This window comes from Triticum dicoccoides, chromosome 5A, assembly GCF_002162155.2.
Source record: "Triticum dicoccoides isolate Atlit2015 ecotype Zavitan chromosome 5A, WEW_v2.0, whole genome shotgun sequence".
In the NCBI taxonomy this organism is placed as follows: domain Eukaryota; kingdom Viridiplantae; phylum Streptophyta; class Magnoliopsida; order Poales; family Poaceae; genus Triticum; species Triticum dicoccoides.
Window position 1 is genome coordinate 526,902,611 of NC_041388.1, and position 20,020 is coordinate 526,922,630.

Here is a 20,020-nt window from a genome sequence, read left to right on the forward strand (position 1 = left end):
GTGACATGGACGCTTCTAGTGGTTGACGTGTGGGCCCGATGTGGATGGTTGGGGCCGACACATGGACCCGAGTCGGACTTCGGGAGGACACGCGGCGCGTTCGTCTCGCGTCCGGGTGGATGCAAATCAAATCTACAGATGGGTCGGCGCGTTGGGCTGTTGCTTCTGTCGGTTTCGGTCCAAACCAACACGCGCGGACCAAATGTGTCGGCAAGTTGAGACGCGCATCGCGGAAATGATAGTATATGTGTGTGTATGTATTTGTGAAGCATGTTTAAACAAAAGCCGTAAACGCACCACCCATCACATCTCATCCAGCTAAAGCTTGAAGAGCAACCAAGAGATGCGCGTCGCGGAAATGATAGTAAAACAAATAGGGGCGCGCCATGAAGCTCCCTTGTGCTCCGGTGCAAGTGTCAGCGTGAGAGTGTGACATACACATACTCCTTCTCAGCCACTTGCCATTTCCAGGAAACCACCGCTTGCCTTCGCCTATATATGCTCCCCGCCTCCATTCCCCTTCTTCTCAAACAAGCTCCATCTACCGATCCATCAAAACCTCCCAACACAGCCGCTGATTCTTCCAGTACTCCCGCTCCACACCTCCCACGAGCGTCTCCGCCAGCTCTCGACTCAGATGGACGTCGCCGACATCGCCTCCCCGTCCGGCCAGCAGGAGCAGGGCCACCGGACGGTGTCGTCGGAGCCGCCGAAGCGGCCCGCGGGGCGGACCAAGTTCCACGAGACGCGCCACCCGCTGTACCGCGGCGTGCGGCGCCGTGGCCGCGTCGGGCAGTGGGTGTGCGAGGTGCGCGTGCCCGGGATCAAGGGCTCCAGGCTCTGGCTCGGCACCTTCAACACGGCCGAGATGGCGGCGCGCGCGCACGACGCCGCCGTGCTCGCGCTCTCCGGCCGCGCCGCCTGCCTCAACTTCGCCGACTCCGCCTGGCGCATGCTGCCCGTGCTCGCGGCCGGCTCCTTCGGCTTCGGCAGCGCGAGCGAGATCAAGGCCGCCGTCGCTGTCGCCGTGGTCGCGTTCCAGCGGAAGCAGATTGTTCTTCCAGTCGCCGTCGCCGTCGTGGCGCTCCAGCAGAAGCAGGTCCCGATCGCCGTCGCCGTGGTGGCGCTCCAGCAGAAGCAGGTTCCGGTCGCCGTCGCCGTGGTGGCGCTCCAGCAGCTGCCAGTTCCGGTCGCCGTCGCCGTCGTGGCGCTCCAGCAGCAGCAGATCATTCTTCCAGTCGCGTGCCTGGCGCCCGAGTTTTACATGTCGTCCGGCGACCTGTTGGAGCTGGACGAGGAGCAGTGGTTTGGCGGCATGGAGGCCGGATCGTACTACGCGAGCTTGGCGCAGGGGATGCTCGTGGCGCCGCCGGACGAAAGAGCGAGGCCGGAGAGCGGCGAGCAGAGCGGCGTCCAGACGCCGCTATGGAGCTGCTTGTTCGACTAATTTAGCGATACTGTCAAGTTGTAGATAGTCGCCTTCTTCTCGATTTGGGAAAAAGCAGAGTAGTACTAGAGGTATTTGTCGAGTTCCCGGCTTCTACTTTTGGGGAAAAGGGCTACTCCTATATTTGCTTAATACAGAAATTATTGGTACTGAACTCGAGTGCGTACCGTGCACTCCATGAATCCACATCAAATATATACTTTTACAAGGAAAGCAGACAAATCAAAGGACGTCACTGTTCGTTGACAACCTGTGAAAATGATGGCCACTTAAAGAAGGCGGCAACTGTTTAATGGGTACCAATTTTTTATGTGTTGCTCACTTTATTTTTCATAAACAAACACATGTATACAAAAGTTAAACACAAACTAGAATAAAATCAAATAAAAGTTTTTCTAGGTAAAATGAATAAAAGTCATTCACATTACCCTTAAAAGTATGAAAATAAATAAAACAAATGATGGAAAAAACTTAGATAAATTGCACAAGAATTGTACCATTTCACAATATGACAATTCGCAAGAACAAGCACATGGCTTTACATTTTTTTTGACAATGGTATGTTGCATAGTACTACTCCCTCCGTTCCAAAATTCTTGTCTTAGATTTATCTAGATACTGATGTATCTAATACTAAAATGCGACTTGATACATCCGAATTTAGACAAATCTAAGACAAGAATTTTGGAACGGAGGTAGTACTTATTAGTGTACGATGGAGATTAATTGTCATATTTCATGTCGATGGTATATGACAAGCGCACCCACACACTCACACAAGCCCACATGCACGAGACACAAACATACACTCAAAGAAAGAATATCCGAGTAGAAAAAGAAAGAAAAAACAAGCAAACACACACACAAAAAGGAACAAAATGTGATTGAACTAAAATAATACTCCCTCCTTCCCTAAAAAACTCTCTCGGTCCAAAATAAGTGTCTCCAGTCTTAACTTTGGTATGAAGTTGAGACACTTATTTTGGGACGGAGGTAGTAATTCAGTTGGCCGGATGATACAAAAAACGCGAAAATAATGGTTGTTGATGATTCCAAAAGTAGATCCTATCCATTCATGCGTTGTAACCATATGAGGCCCCGCTTGGATTGTGTGTAAAATTAGAGTGTTCCCTGGTATTTAGCTTAAGATTGAATTGAATATTGGCCAGCACACAAAATTTACATCCAATCTAAAGCGGACATAGGCGGTAAACCTCAACAATGGCATTTTTATCATACTGGATTTAACATCAATTTCAACTAGGATTTCCACATGGTATTACAAAATGGGTTTGAAAAAGGATTATAATTGCAATTCGAACAAACTAATAGTAAGATCCTCTACTAATTGAACCATATACCCGAAACAGTATCAATCTGGACGTTAATTATGGATATTATCGTCAAGCATTTGATGTAATGATCACTACAATATGTGTTTTAGGGGTGTAAGAGCATCTACAACCACATATGGCAAATCCGGCCCCCCAAACGCCCGCGGACGCGCCCGGGCGCGTCCGCGGGCAGTGACCGGGCACGCCTCAAATTTCACTTCTTGCATCCGGACATCTCATACTAGATTCTTATATCCATACAAAGACATTGCAAAAGAAGTAGAACCTATGTACTACGTCAATCTTACCTACTCCTCGTCGGAGATCACGACGATCTCCGTGCCCGGCTCCGGCAGCATGTGCGGCAGCTGCAGCTCCGGCTCCTCCGTATGCTCCACTTCGGCCTCCTCTGCTCCGGTCTCCTCCGCCTCTATCTCCACGTCGAGCTCGTCGAAGAGCGCGTCGGTCTCCGCCTGCTAACGCCGGAGGAAGCCCTGTTGGCCATCACATAGGCCTCATCCTGGATGGACTCCAGGATGGTCTGCTGCTCGGCCATCTCGTCGGACTAGGCGACGGCGAACTCCGCCTCCGCCTGCTCCATGTTGAAGGCCGACACTTGCTGGTCTGGCTCCTCCTCCTCCTCCTCCGGCTAAGGCGAGTCTGGAGGCAGCCCGACAGCGATGTGGGTGACGTGCGCGTCTTACCTCGCCCGGATCTGCTGCTGGATCTCGTAGCGGCGCACCGTCGTCAGCACGACATAGTAGGTGATCTTGCTCCGGACCATGGTGGAGTGCCGGAGCGTCTACAAAGCGCTGGAGCGAGAGTGGGAGGACGTGGAAGGGCTCGGACTGGTGGCGCGGAGAGGGGGGGGGGGGTTAGGGTTGCGGGACGCCGCCGGCTTAAATAGCCGGATGTCGTCTTGGGCGGCGAGCCGGAGCGACGCCATGCAGCGTTCCCACCGCGCCGATGGACGCAACGTCCATCGAACCGTTGGGTTTCCGGGCGTTTTCGTGTGGGGCCACGCCGTCAGGCCGACGTGGCGGGCGTGCCCGGGTGCGCCCGGGCGCCCTATTCGCCCCATGTTTGGGCTGGATATGGGAGGCGCCGATCAGCCCGGGCGTTTGAGGGCTGTTTGAGGGGCCCGTCTGGGTCTAAATTTCATGACCGGGCAGCGACCGGGCGGTCTGCCCGGACGTTTGAGACGGGTTTGAGGGGTTCGATTGTAGATGCTCTAACACTAGAATATATGTATGCCCTCGTTGCAACACACGAGCAATTAGTTTGTTAGGATATAATGATATCAATCGACATTTTTTACGATGGCCCCCTCTCTATACCTTAATCCTGGATCTGCCCCACGGTGGGGAATCATTTTAAAGCAGCGGAAGGTCGGTTTAAGATAAAAAAGGTAAAAGAAAGGGGCGGGGGGGGTCAATGGCCACTTAAAATAAGGCGGCAACTGTTTAATGGGTATCATATTTTTATGTGCCAGTCACTTTTCTTTTCTTGATAAACAAAAACATGTATACAAAAGTTAAACACAAACTAGAATAAAATAAAAAATTATATGTAAAACGTATAAAAGTCGTTGGCATTATCCTTACAAATATGAAAACGAATAAAACAAATGATAGCAAAAACTTACATAAGTTGCCCAAGAATTGTACTTTTCATAATATGACAATTCGCAAGAACAAGCACATAGTTGTACATTTTTTTGACAATGGTCTGTTGCATAGTACTACTTATTTGTGTATACATCTTTTTTTATCCATTTCGATGACAAGTATTTCCGGACGAAGAGCATATATGACAAGCGCACCAACAAACTCACACAAGCCCACATGCACGAGACACAAACATACACTCAAAGAAAGAATATCCGGGTAGAAAAAGAAAGAAAAAACAAGCAAACACACACAAAAAAGGAAAAAAATTGATTGAACTAAAATAATACTCCCTCCTTCCCTAAAAAAACTCCCTCGGTCCCAAGATAAGTGTCTCAAGTCTTAACTTTAATACGAAGTTGGCATACTTATTTTGGGACGGAGGTAGTAATTCAGTTGGCCGGAAGATACAAAAAACACAGAAATAATGGTTGTTGATGATTCCAAAAGTAGATCCTATCCGTTCATGCGTTGTAACCATATGAGTCCGATCTAAAGCGGACATAGGCGGTAAACCTCAACAATGGAATTTTTATCAACTAGATTTACATCAATAACAACTAGGATTTCCACAGGGTATTACAAAATGGATTTGAAAAAGGATTACAATTGCAATTCGAACAAACTAATAGTAAGATCCTCTACTAATTGAATCATATACCCAAAACAATATCAATCTGGACATTAACTATGGATAATATCGTCGAGCATTTGATGTAATGATCATTACAATATGTTTTTTAGGGGTGTAAGAGCATCTACAACCAAATATGGCAAATCCGGCCCCTCACACGCCGGACATCTCATACTAGATTCTTATATCCGGACATCTCATACTAGATTCTTATATCCATACAAAGACATGTAAAAGAAGTAGAACCTACATACTACGTCAATCCTATCCTATCTACTCCTCGTCGGAAATCATGACGATCTCCGTGCCTGGCTCCGACAGCATGGGCGGCAGCTGCAGCTCTGGCTCCTCCGGCTGCTCCGCTCCGGTCTCCTCCGTCTCTATCTCCGCATCGACCTCGTCGAAGAGCGCGTCGGCTCCGCCTGCTAACGCCAGAGGAACTCCCGGTTGGCCTCCACATAGTCCTCATCCTGGATGGACTCCAGGATGGCCTGCTGCTCGGCCATCTCGTCAGACTGGGCGACGGCGAACTCCGCCTCCGCTTGCTCCATATTGAAGGCCGACACCTGCTAGTCCGGCTCCTCCGCCTCCATCAGAGCCATCTCCTCCTCCTCCTCATCCTCTTCCCCCCGGCTGCTCCTCCTCCTCCTCCTCCTTCCCCGGCTACTCCTCCTCCTCCGGCTCTGGCGAGTCCGGAGGCAGCCTGACAGCGACGCGGGAGACGCGCACGGCTTCCCTCTCCCGGATCTGCTGCTGGATCTCGTAGCGACGCCCCGGTGTCAGCATGGCATACTAGGTGATCTTGCTCCGAACCATGGTGGAGTGCCGGAGCGTGTGCAGAGCGCCAGAGCGAGAGTGGGAGGACGTGGAAGGGCTCAGACAGCTGAAGCGGAGAGGGGGATGGGTTAGGGTTGCAGGACGCCGGCCGGCTTAAATAGACGGATGTTGTCTTGGGCAGCGAGCCGGAGTGGCGCCACACGGCGTTCCCTCCACGCCGACGGGCGCAACATCCGTCGAACCGCTGGGTTTCCGAGCGTTTCCGTGTGGGGCCACGCCGTCAGGCCGATGTGGCGGGCGTGCTCGGGTGCGCCCGGGCGCCCCCATATCCGCCCCATATTTGGGCTGGATATGGGTGGTGCCGGTTAGCCCGGGCCTTTGAGGGCCGTTTGAGGGGCCCGTCTGGGTCCAAATTTCGTGACCGGGCAGCGATCGGGTGCCCTGTCCGGACGTTTGAGACGGATTTGAGGGGTCCGATTGTAGATGCTCTAACACTAGAATATATGTATGCCCCACTTGCAACACACGGGCAATTAGTTAGTTAGGATATAATGATATGAATCGACATTTTTTAACAGTGGCCCCCTCTCTATACCTAAATCCTGGGCGGCCACTGTTTAATGGGTATCATATTTTTATGTGTGAGTCACTTTTCTTTTCTTGATAAACAAAAACATGTATACAAAAGTTAAACACAAACTAGAATAAAATAAAAAAACTCTAAGTAAAACGAATAAATGTCATTGGCACTACCCTTACAAATATGAAAAAAAATAAAACAAATGATAGCAAAAACTTACATAAGTTGCAGAAGAATTGTACCTTTTCATAATATGACAATTCGGAGGAACAAGCACATAGTTGTACATTTTTTTGACAATGGTCTGTTGCATAGTACTAATTATTTGTGTATGATGGACGTTAATCGACATATTTCATGTCGATGGCCTTCGTCCGAAAATACTTTTCATCAAAATGGATAAAAAAAGATGTACCTAGAACTAAAATACATCTAAATACATCCTCTTTTATTCATTTAGATGACAAGTATTTCTGGACGAAGGGAGTATATGACAAGCGCACCCACACACTCACACAAGCCCACATGCATGAGACACAAACATACACTCAAAGAAAGAATATCCCAGTAGGAACAGAAAGAAAGAACAAGCAAATACACACAAAAAAGAAAAAAAATATGGTTGAACTGAAGTTGAGAGTTGAGACACTTATTTTAGGACGGAGGTAGTAATTCACTTGGCCGGATGATACGGAAAAAGCAAAAATAATGGTTGTTGATGATTCCAACAATAGATCCTATCTGTTCATGCGTTTTGACCATATGAGGGTCCGCTTGGATTGTGTGTAAAATTAGTGTGTTCCCCGGTATTTATCTCAAGATTGAATTGAATATTGGGCAGCACACAAAATTTACATCCAATCTTCCCACACAAAAAAATGTACATCCAATCTAAAGCGGACATAGGCGGTTTGATTGGTTCATTATGTGTGACGGAGGAAGGTGGGCCAAAGTAAGCTTAATTAAATGGTCGACAGGTCGATTGAGGCCCAACCAAATCAGCCGCGGAACCTCGGGGATCTTATTCTGGGGTCATGTCTAAAACCTGGTGAGCTGTCTGTGGAGGCCGGTGAGTGTGAGCCGTGAGGGCATCTTCAGCCGCGTCCGAAGGCTTCTTCAGACGATTTTTTCGCGCCGGCGCCAAAAAACGGTCCAGTCACGCTTTCAGGAGTCCGATTTTCGCCGGCCTAAGCCGAAAACAGCGCCGGTGGACCCAGGCCGAACCCGGCGCGCTGGCGGCGCCCGGGGGCGCCGGGGCGAACTGTTTTGGCGCGAAACAGCCGCGGGCCCGCCGCGTCAGCGACATGGCGCCTCGTCTTCCCCCAACGGCCTCGGTTCCCGTGGGGAATCAATGCCAAGGCTGCCGTCGGTCAGTCTTGCCATTGATTCCTCACAGGCGGCGCGTCACGGGACGGCGCGCCGACGCCTCCCCTCCCTCGCACGCGTACACACGGGTGTGGCGCGGCTATATAGCCGGTGGCCTGCACTCGCCCGTGCCCACACCAGCCCCGCCCCTTGCCGCCGCCCAGCTCCTCCCTCTCCCTACCTCTCCCGAGCGCCGCCACCCAGCCCCTCCCTCTATCTCTCTACCTCTCCCGTCGCCATGGCGGAACGCTACCCCGAAGACGAGGCAGCGGCCAACGGCTTCGGCCGCCGTTCGCTCCACGAACAGGAGTCCTGGCTCCTGTTCCAGGCGAACATCCCGGCGCCGCCGGACATGCGCGCCGAGCCGACGGGATGGAGGCTCAGCGCCGGGGGAGTGCCCATTCCCCCGTTGCCCGACGCCGTGGCGAAGCCGACGCACTTCGCCGAGGAAGTCGAGGTCGTCCGCGCCTCCCTCACCGACGCCCAACTCTTCCTCCCCCAGTACGCCGCCGACAACCACGCGGCTTGGGCGGCGTATTTCAAGCGCCGCCAGCGGCAGCGCTTGGCGTCCATCAACGGCGCGCCGGTGGTTGGCGGCCGGCAGAACAACGAGGGGCGCCACCTGTGGTGGGGCGTCCCCGGCCGCACACTCGAGGGCGTGCTGACGTACCTCGAGGGCGGCAACGACCCGCCGTTGGCGTACCCAGCGAGGGCGGCCGTCCCGGCGCAGCACCGACGCGCCGGGCCATGGGCGCCAAGGAGGTTCGGGTCCTCCTCCTCTTCTTCCTCCTCCCTATTTTCATCGCACTCCTCCGGCACTCCGACCCTTCTCGGCGTCAAGGCCGAGCGCGCGGCGGAGACGCCGCTCGGCCGGCGCACCCGCAGCGCCGGCATCGTCATCAACGAGGGCGGCCGACGCGCCTCCTCGTCGGCTCCTCCTCCACGCTTCGTCAAGCCAAAGACGGAGTCGGGGTTCGCGCCGGTGAAGACGGAGCCGGGGCTTGCGTCGGTGAAGAAGGAGCCGGCCGCGCCTGTGATGACGGAGCTCGACGACGACGAAGTGGCCCTGGAATGGGCGCGCAGGGACTCCATAGCGATGGAGAAGGAGCGCCTGGAGAAGGCGAAGGAGCGCCAGTGCGCCGCCCTTCTTCGCTTCGCGGAACGTCAACGCGGCCGCGACGAAGGCGGAGTCGTCGTCATCTGCGACAGCGACGACGACGACGATGCGCCGCCACCAGTCTGCCATGGCGACGCCGGGCAAGGGTCCAGCAGGGGCGCCCGCGTCAAGGAGGAGAAGGCCGACGACGATGATGGCAGCGACGGCGACGACTTCAGCCAGTTTTTCCTTTAGATTAGGTTATGTATATGTGCTATGTAATGAAAATCCGCGAACTTCGCTGAAATGTGCCGAAATTTATCGTGTTTAGCCGAAATTTATCGTGTTTGGCCGAATGTTATCGTGTTTAAGCCAAACTTCGCCGAACTTTTTTTATTTTAAAACGTGCCTGGGGCGGCCCTAGGGCCGGCGGCTGGGGACTAACTCGGCCCCAGGCCCAATTTTTTCACCGACTCATCCTCAGACGGCGATTTTAGGCGCCCCTTGAGGGGCCAACGGCTAGAGATGCCATGAGGAAGCATACACTCATCACGCTCCGCTCCCTCCGGCCTCTCCAACCTAAATTAATTCCGGTGGCCAAGTGGCAAAATGCCAGGATATTTTTCTTCCTTTTTCGGGAAACAATGATGCCGGGTTGACACGGAGTGATGTGACGGCGACGAGGAAATAGTGAAAATTATTATATTCTTTTTTTGCCCATATTAATTGACGCTGTTTAACACAACTTTATACTGCACTAGAGCAGCGTAAATTAATATGGATTGGATGGAGTAACAAAATACAACTCTGGTAGGCCGGTGAGAGTGAGTCGCGAGGAAGCAGGTGCTGAGTGCACTTATCACCCGGCCCTCTCCATCTTAGATTAATCATAAAAAAAATCTTAGATTAATCTGGTGAGATGACAGGCTGGCAAGTGATGTGCCCCTTAAGGTAGTACTCTCTCGATGGTACTCCAAACACCTTTCTTCTTATTAATTAGGTGCCACATAAGCAAACTTGTCTTGGTATGTGTTATGTTACTAGCTAAGTTACTTTCATCATGACTAGGCTTATATTACGAGATGGAGAGAGTAATAGATATTTATACTATGAATGACTGTTTCTAAAAAGAAAATGGGTCTTGTCTTTATTATGAAATCCTTAGAAGAAAAGGATGAATCGAAACATTGCGACTACGGCAAAACTCGGGACAAAGTACCTATGTGGTTGTATTACGTATACTTACATGTTGTGCAATGGGTACATCATTCATCCGGGTTTATAATTTTCTTCATATTTTGCGTTGAACTTTTGACCAAAAATTTGACCAGTGTTGAATATATGGTTTTGTGAATGTATATTGTATAGCCTGACTCACCTTTTATTTATTTATACTTGAGGTTGTAGCTCACTTCATACTTCATATATACGTGCGTTTTGCACCGATCAATATATCGTGAAACATTGCCAAACTCTCGTTTTCAACATGATATCATACCTAAGATCCTAACCTTAACCCTGTGCCGCCGCCGCCGCCGTCCAACACCACCGCCGCCGCCACCCCCCGCCGCCGTCGCCGCCGCATACCCCACGTTGCCACGACCGCCGCCCCGTGTGCGCCGCCGCCCCGCTTCCGCCCCCAACCCGCAGCGCCGCCCTTCGGCCGCACCGCCTCCCATCCGCCGTGCCGCTTTTCGCGTGACGCCGCCGCCCTTGTCTCCCCATGGCCTCCCCTGGCTCCTCCGGCACCACCCGCAGCCGCCGCATCAATCCGTTCGAAGGCCCCGATCCCGTCGTCATCCGCAACCTCAACATCCTCGCTCGGGTTCCCGTCGTCCTCGACCACCGCACCGTGGATTCCCTCTTCAGGGAGGACGATGAGGAGTGGATGTCCATCGACGCCACCCTCATTCGTTGGTTCTACACCACCATCTCGAAGGACCTTTTCCACACGGTGGTCTCCGCCGATGATGATGCTCATGCCGTTTGGACCAAGCTCAACGGCCTTTTCACCAACAACGCGCTCCAACACAAGGTTTTCTTGCACGACGAGTTTTTTTGGGTGCCAGCAGCTTGACTCGTCTGTCGATGATTACTGCATGCGCCTCAAGAAGCTTGTTGACGAGCTCCGTGACCTTGGTGAGAAGGTCTCCGACGAGCTTGAGCGACGAATTCAGGAACGCCGCCTCCAACATCCCCTCATCACCAACCGGACGTTCCCCAAGATTGTCGCCTACCTGAAGTTGGGGGAGAAGCGGATGCGGATGTCACGCGCCCGGGCCAGCCACACCGCCCTCACCGTCGGTACTCGCGGCGGTGCGCCGCCCTCCGCTCCGCCGAGGCCCGCCCCGGGCCCCTTCCTGGCGCCGCCACTACCCGGGTTCCCCTACCCGCAGCCGCAGCTGGCTCCTCCGCCGGCTCCTGCCGAGCAACAGCAGCAGCGCCGCGGGGGCCGCCGTGGCCGCGACGGCCGCAAACAGCAGCAGTAGCAGCAGCCGGCTGCGCCCGGTGGGGCGCCGCGCCAGCAGCTCCCCCCGGTGCCCTGGCAGGCCGGCCAGAACCCCTGGACCGGGGTTGTGCACGCATATTCCATGCCTATACCGCGTGCCCCCGCTCTGGGCCTCTTCTGCGCCCGCCCAGCCGCTCATCAGGCGCTTCACGCGGCCCCTCAGGCGTACCAGCCCGTGCCACTCGACGGCCCCTCTGCGGTCTATGGGCTGCCTTCGGCCGGTGGGTTTGTGGCGCCCCCGCCTCAGCCGGCGCCGTCCGCCCCGGCTCTCTCACCGGTGCCTTGGGACCCCGCGCTCCTTGCGGCCCTCCACATCGCCCCCACGCCGCAGCAGTACACTGGCAGTGGCGACTGGTATATGGACACCGGAGCTACGGCTCACATGGCCGCCAACCCCAGTAACCTTCTCGCCGCTCACCCCATTCACACCGCTGCTCGCATTACCGTGGGTGATGGTGCTTCCATGCCTATTACTCATGTCAGCCATGCTGCTTTTCCTTCTAACTCCATGCCATTATATCTTTCTAATGTGCTTGTCTCTCCTGACATCATTAAAAATCTTGTTTCCGTTCGTTCTTTTACATGTGAAAATCATGTTACCGTTGAATTTGACATGTTTGGCTTTTCTGTTAAGGATGCCCGTACCCAGATGGTGCTCCACCGATGTGACAGCCCTGACGAGCTCTACCCGATCCACTCCTCTACCTCCTCCGTCGCTGCACCCATGGCGCTTTCCGCCGGAGTGGACCTTTGGCACGCTCATCTCGGTCATCCCAACACCGCCACCCTTCGTCATATTCTCCGGAGTTTTCATTCACGTGTAATAAGATCGACAATCACACCTGTCATGCCTGTCGTCTCGGCAAACATGTTCGTCTTCCTTTTAGCACTTCCTCGCATGTTGCATCATACCCGTTTAAGTTAATTCATAGTGATGTTTGGACCTCTCCTGTTGCAAGTAACACGGGCTATATTTATTACCTTGTCATACTTGATGATTTTTCGCACTATGTGTGGACCTTCCCGTTGCAGCGAAAGTCGGACTCTGTTGCCACTCTCACTGCTATTTACTCCTATGTCTCCACGCAGTTTGGACGTCCCATTCATGCGTTGCAAACAGACAACGGGAAGGAGTTTGATAACCTTGCGATCCACAACCTTCTCGCCTCACACGGCACGATCTTTCATCTCACTTGCCCATACACTTCGCAACAAAACGGCCGCGCTGAGCGTGTGCTTCCCACTCTCAATGATTGCGTTCGCACCCTCCTCTTTCACGCCAACATGCCACCACGTTTTTGGCCCGACGCGCTTGCCACCACATCACTACTCATTAACATTCATCCTTGTCGCCCTCGCGGGAATTTTGCACCTCATCACCTCTTGTTTGGCACGCCACCTTCCTATGCTGAGCTCCGCATTTCGGTTGCCTGTGCTACCCCAGCATCGCTTCCACTCCTCCTCATAAGCTTGCCCCTCGGTCTGTGGCCTGCATCTTTCTCGGCTACCCCCCAACACCAAAGGCTACCGCTGCTATGATCCTATCTCACACCGGATGATCACTTCACGACACATTTATTTTGATGAGATGGTTTTTCCGTTTCAGCAAGTACCTTCGGATGTTGCGGCTTTGGCCGCTCTCGGTGACGGCTGCTCCCGTGCCTCTCTTGGGCCGCCTCCCGACTTTGAGGGTGCCCCCCGCGCCACGGGTCGAGTTTCTCCTTGGTTGGCTGCCCTAGGGGCTGCACCTTCCTCGGCGCCCGCGACGCCCCTGGCGTCCCCGGCCTCGACCACTCCAGCGGCCTCGCCCGCCGCCTCACCGACGGCCTTGCCTGCCACGCCCTCGCCCACGATGGTCTCGGAGGAGGCGGGCTCTTCTTCATCATCGCCCGTCTCCACTCCGGACCCGCTGCCCCGCCTGATGACTCGCTCTCAGGCTGGCACTCTCCGACCGAGCACGCGGTACCCCAGCGATGAGTACCTTCTCGCTGCTTCCGTCTATGAGCCGTCTCCTCTGCCATCGTCAGCTCGAGCCGCCCATCAGGATCCTCATTGGCTCGCTGTGATGCAGGAAGAGTTCGACGCGCTCCAGTGGAACCGTACCTGGCAGCTCGTCCCTCGGCCGCCCCGTGCCAACATCATCACGGGCAAATGGGTCTATCTGTTGGAAATATGCCCTAGAGGCAATAATAAAATGGTTATTATTATATTTCTTTGTTCATGATAATTGTCTATTGTTCATGCTATAATTGTGTTATCCGGAAATTGTAATACATGTGTGAATACATAGACCACAACACGTCCCTAGTGAGCCTCTAGTTGACTAGCTCGTTGATCAACATATAATCATGGTTTCCTGACTATGAACATTGGATGTCATTGATAACGGGATCACATCATTAGGAGAATGATGTGATGGACAAGACCCAATCCTAAGCATAGCTCAAAGATCGTGTAGTTCATTTGCTGTAGCTTTTCTGAATGTCAAGTATCATTTCCTTAGACCATGAGATTGTGCAACTCCCGGATACCGTAGGAGTGCCTTGGGTGTGCCAAACGTCACAACGTAACTGGGTGACTATAAAGGTACATTACAGGTATCTCCGAAAGTGTCTGTTGGGTTGGCACGAATCGAGACTGGGATTTGTCACTCCGTATGACGGAGAGGTATCTTTGGGCCCACTTGGTAATGCATCATCATAATGAGCTCGTGATCAAGTGGTTGATCACGGGATCATGCATTACGATACGAGTAAAGTGACTTGCCGGTAACGAGACTGAACAAGGTATTGGGATACCGACGATCGAGTCTCGGGAAAGTAACATACCGATTGACAGAGGGAATTGTATACAGATTGATTGAATCCTCGACATCGTGGTTCATCCGATGAGATCATCGTGGAGCATGTGGGAGCCAACATGGGTATCCATATCCCGCTGTTGGTTATTGACCGGAGAGGTTTCTCGGTCATGTCTGCATGTCTCCCGAACCCGTAGGGTCTACACACTTAAGGTTCGGTGATGCTAGGGTTGTAGAGATATTAGCATATGGTAACCTGAAAGTTGTTTGGAGTCCCGGATGAGATCCCAGATGTCATGAGGAGTTCCGGAATGGTCCGGAGGTAAAGATTTATATATAGGAAGTCCAGTTTCGGCCATCGGGAAGGTTTCGGGGGTCACCGGTATTGTACCGGGACCACCGGAAGGGTCCCGGGGGTCCACCGGGTGGGGCCACCTATCCCGTAGGGCCCCATGGGCTGAAGTGGGAGGGGAACCAGCCTCTAGTGGGCTGGTGCGCCCCCCCTTGGGCATCCCCCTTCGCCTAGGGTTAGAAACCCTAGGGGTGGGGGCGCCACCCTTGCCTTGGGGGGCAAGGCAACCCCTTGGCCGCCGCCCCCCTAGGAGATTGGATCTCCTAGGGCCGACGCCCCCCCTAGGCACCCTATATATAGTGGGGGGGGGAAGGGAGGGCTGCGCACCAAAGCCCCTGGCCTCTCCTTCTCCCTCCCGTGACACTCCTGCGTCTCCCTGCGCTTGGCGAAGCCCTGCTGAGATCACCGTTGCTTCCACCACCACGCCGTCGTGCTGCTGGATCTTCATCAACCTCTCCTTCCCCCTTGCTGGATCAAGTTGGAGGAGACGTCTTCCCAACCGTACGTGTGTTGAACGCGGAGGTGCTGTCCGTTCGACACTTGGTCATCGGTGATTTGAATCACGTCGAGTACGACTCCATCAACCCCGTTCCCTTGAACGCTTCCGCGCGCGATCTACAAGGGTATGTAGATGCACTCCTCTCCCTTGTTGCTAGATGACTGCATAGATTGATCTTGGTGATGCGTAGAAAATTTTAAAATTCTGCTACGTTCCCCAACAGTGGCATCATGAGCTAGGTCTATGCGTAGTTACTATGCACGAGTAGAACACAAAGTAGTTGTGGGCGTCGATATTGTCAATTATCTTGCCGTTACTAGTCTTATCTTGATTCAGCGGTATTGTGGGATGAAGCGGCCCGGGCCAACCTTACACGTACACTTACGTGAGACCGGTTCCACCGACTGACATGCACTAGTTGCATAAGGTGGCTAGCGGGTGTCTGTCTCTCCCACTTTAGTCGGATCGGATTCGATGAACAGGGTCCTTATGAAAGGTAAATAGAAATTGGCAATTCACGTTGTGGTTTTGGCGTAGGTAAGAAACGTTCTTGCTAGAATCCTATAGCAGCCACGTAAAAATTTGCAACAACAATTAGAGGACGTCTAACTTGTTTTTGCAGCAAGTGTTTTGTGATGTGATATGGCCAAAGGATGTGATGAATAATATATGTGATGTATGAGATGATCAAGTTCTTGTAATAGAAATCACGACTTGCATGTCGATGAGTATGACAACCGACAGGAGCCATAGGAGTTGTCTTTATTTATTTATGACCTGCATGTCAACATAAACGTCATGTAATTACTTTACTTTATTGCTAAAGCGTTAGCCATAGTAGTAGAAGTAATAGATGACGTGACAACTTTAAGAAGACACGATGATGGAGATCATGATGATGGAGATCATGGTGCCATGCCGGTGACAACGATGATCATGGAGCCCCGAAGATGGAGATCAAAAGGAGCGAATGATATTGGCCATATCATGTCACTATTTGATTGCATGTGATGTTTATCATGTTTTACATCTTATTTGCTTAGAACGACGATAGCTTAAATAAGATGATCCCTCGAAATAATTTCAAGAAAGTGTTCCCCCTAACTGTGCACCATTGCGAAGGTTCGTTGTTTCGAAGCACCAGGTGATGATCGGGTGTGATAGATTCTAACGTTCGAATACAACGGGTGTAAGCCAGATTTACACACGTAATACACTTAGGTTGACTTGACGAGCCTAGCATGTACAGACATGGCCTCGGAACACGGAAGACCGAAAGGTCGAGCATGAGTCGTATGGAAGATACGATCAACATGAAGATTTTCACCGATGTTGACTAGTCCGTCTCACGTGATGATCGGACACGGCCTAGTTGACTCGGATCATGTTATACTTAGATGACTGGAGGGATGTCTATCTGAGTGGGAGTTCAATGATTAATTTGATTAGATGGACTTAATTATCATGAACTTAGTCTAAAATCTTTACAATATGTCTTGTAGATCAAATGGCCCACGTTGTCCTCAACTTCAACACGTTCCTAGAGAAAACCAAGCTGAAAAACGATGGCAGCAACTATACGGACTGGGTCCGGAACCTGAGGATCATCCTCATAGCTGCCAAGAAAGATTATGTCCTAGAAGCACCGCTAGGTGACGCACCCGTCCCACAGAACCAAGACGTTATGAACGCTTGGCAGATACGTGCTGATGATTACTCCCTCGTTCAGTGCGGCATGCTTTACAGTTTAGAACCGGGGCTCCAAAAGCGTTTTGAGAGACACAGAGCATATGAGATGTTCGAAGAGCTGAAAATGGTTTTTCAAGCTCATGCCCGGGTCGAGAGATATGAAGTCTCCGACAAGTTCTTCAGCTGTAAGATGGAGGAAAATAGTTCTGTTAGTGAGCACATACTCACAATGTCTGGGTTACATAACCGCTTGACTCAGCTGGGAGTTAATCTCCCGAATGACGCGGTCATTGACAGAATCCTGCAGTCGCTTCCACCGAGCTACAAGAGCTTTGTGATGAACTTCAATATGCAGGGGATGGAAAAGACCATTCCTGAGGTATATTCAATGCTGAAATCAGCAGAGGTAGAAGTCAAAAAGGAACATCAAGTGTTGATGGTGAATAAAACCACTAAGTTCAAGAAAGGAAAGGGTAAAAAGAACTTCAAAAAGGATGGCAAGGCAGTTGCCGCGCCCGGTAAGCAAGCTGCCGGGAAGAAGCCAAAGAATGGACCCAAGCCCGAGACTGAGTGTTTTTTATTGCAAGGGAAGTGGTTACTAGAAGCGGAACTACCCCAAATACTTAGTGGACAAGAAGGCCGGCAACACGAAAGGTATATGTGATATACATGTAATTGATGTGTACCTTACCAGTACTCGTAGTAGCTCCTGGGTATTTGATACCGGTGCGGTTGCTCACATTTGTAACTCAAAGCAGGAGCCGCGGAATAAGCGGAGACTGGCGAAGGATGAGGTGACGATGCGCGTCGGGAATGATTCCAAGGTCGATGTGATCGCCGTCGGCACGCTACCTCTACATTTACCTACAGGATTGGTTTTAAACCTCAATAATGGTTATTTAGTGCCAGCTTTGAGCATGAACATTGTATCAGGATCTCATTTAATTCGAGATGGCTACTCATTTAAATCCGAGAATAATGGTTATTCTATTTATATGAGAGATATGTTTTATGGTCATGCTCCGATGGTGAATGGTTTATTCTTAATGAATCTCGAGCGTAATGCTACACATATTTATAGTGTGAATACCAAAAGATGTAAGGTTGATAATGATAGTCCCACATACTTGTGGCACTGCCGCCTTGGTCACATAGGTGCCATGCAGATGGACTTTTAGAGTCTCTTGATTACTAATCATTTGACACGTGCGAACCATGCCTCATGGGTAAAATGACCAAGACTCCGTTCTCAGGAACAATGGAGCGAGCAACCAACTTATTGGAAATCATACATACTGATGTGTGCGGTCCAATGAGTGTTGAGGCTCGCGGTGGCTATCGTTATGTTCTCACCCTCACTGATGACTTGAGTAGATATGGGTATGTCTACTTAATGAAACACAAGTCTGAGACCTTTGAAAAGTTCAAGGAATTTTAGAGTGAGGTTGAGAATCAAAGTGACAAGAAAATCAAGTTCTTGCGATCAGATCATGGGGGAGAATACTTGAGTCACGAATTTGGCACACACTTAAGAAAATGTGGAATAGTTTCACAACTCACGCCGCCTGGAACACCTCAGCGTAATGGTGTGTCCGAACGTCGTAATCGCACTCTATTGGATATGGTGCGATCTATGATGTCTCTTACAGATTTACCGCTGTCATTTTGGGGCTATGCTTTAGAGACTGCCGCATTCACTTTAAATAGGGCTCCGTCAAAATCCGTTGAGATGACACCGTATAAATTATGGCTGGGAAGAAACCTAAGCTGTCATTTCTAAAAGTTTGGGGATGCGATGCTTATGTCAAGAAACTTCAACCTGAAAAGCTCGAACCCAAATCGGAAAAATGTGTCTTCATAGGATACCCTAAAGAAACTGTTGGGTATACCTTCTACGTAAGATCCGAAGGCAAGATCTTTGTTGCCAAGAATGGGTCCTTTCTAGAGAAAGAGTTTCTCTCGAAAGAAATAAGTGGGAGGAAAGTAGAACTTGATGAAGTATTACCTCTTGAACCGGTAAGTAGCACAGCTCAAGAAAATGTTCCTGAGGTGCCTGCACCGACTAGACAGGAAGTTGGTGATGATGATCATGAAACTTCAGATCAAGTTGCTACTGAACTTCGTAGGTCCACAAGGACACGTTCCGCACCAGAGTGGTATGGCAACCCTGTCTTGGAAATCATGTTGTTAGACAACGGTGAACCTTCGAACTATGAAGAAGCGATGGCGGGCCTGGATTCCGACAAATGGCTGGAAGCCATGAAATCTGAGATAGGATCCATGTATGAAAACGAAGTATGGACTTTGACTGACTTGCCCGATGATCGGCGAGCCATAGAAAATAAATGGATCTTTAAGAAGACAGACGCGGATGGTAATGTGACCATCTATAAAGCTCGACTTGTCGCTAAGGGTTATCGACAAGTTCAAGGGGTTGACTACGATGAGACTTTCTCACCCGTAGCGAAGCTGAAGTCCATCCGAATCATGTTAACAATTGCCGCATTCTATGATTATGAGATATGGCAAATGGACGTCAAAACGGCATTCCTTAATGGTTTCCTTAAGGAGGAATTGTATATGATGCAGCCGGAAGGTTTTGTCGACCCTAAGAATGTTGACAAGGTGTGCAAGCTCCAACGCTCGATTTATGGGCTGGTGCAAGCATCTCGGAGTTGAAACATTCGTTTTGATGAGATGATCAAAGCGTTTGGGTTTATGCAGACTTATGGAGAAGCCTGCATTTACAAGAAAGTGAGTGGGAGCTCTGTAGCATTTCTCATATTGTATGTGGATGACATACTGTTGATGGGAAATGATATAGAATTCTTGGAAAGCATAAAAGCCTACTTGAACAAGTGTTTTTCAATGAAGGACCTTGGAGAAGCTGCTTATATATTAGGCATCAAGATCTATAGAGATAGATCGAGACGCCTCATTGGTCTTTCATAGAGTATGTACGTTGACAAGATATTGAAGAAGTTCAAAATGGATCAGTCAAAGAAGGGGTTCTTGCCTATATTGCAAGGTACGAGATTGAGCACGGCTTAATGCCCGACCACGGCAGAAGATAGAGAAAAGATGAGTGTCGTCCCCTATGCCTCGGCCATAGGGTCTATCATGTATGCTATGCTGTGTACCAGACCTGATGTAAACCTTGCGGTAAGTTTGGTAGGAAGGTACCAAAGTAATCCCGGCATGGAACACTAGACAACGGTCAAGAATATTCTGAAGTACCTGAAAAGGACTAAGAAAATGTTTCTCGTTTATG

General features: G+C 51.0%; 1 protein-coding gene across 1 annotated transcript; it reads left to right on the plus strand.

Annotated features, from left to right (window-relative positions):
• The first annotated feature begins 359 nt into the window (after window positions 1-359).
• On the plus strand, window positions 360-1,689 carry LOC119302518 (dehydration-responsive element-binding protein 1B-like). The gene has a single exon (XM_037579550.1). It carries the CDS (start codon window positions 638-640, stop codon window positions 1,445-1,447), a length of 810 nt encoding a protein of 269 aa, XP_037435447.1. The 5' UTR covers window positions 360-637; the 3' UTR covers window positions 1,448-1,689.
• Window positions 1,690-20,020: the final 18,331 nt, after the last annotated feature.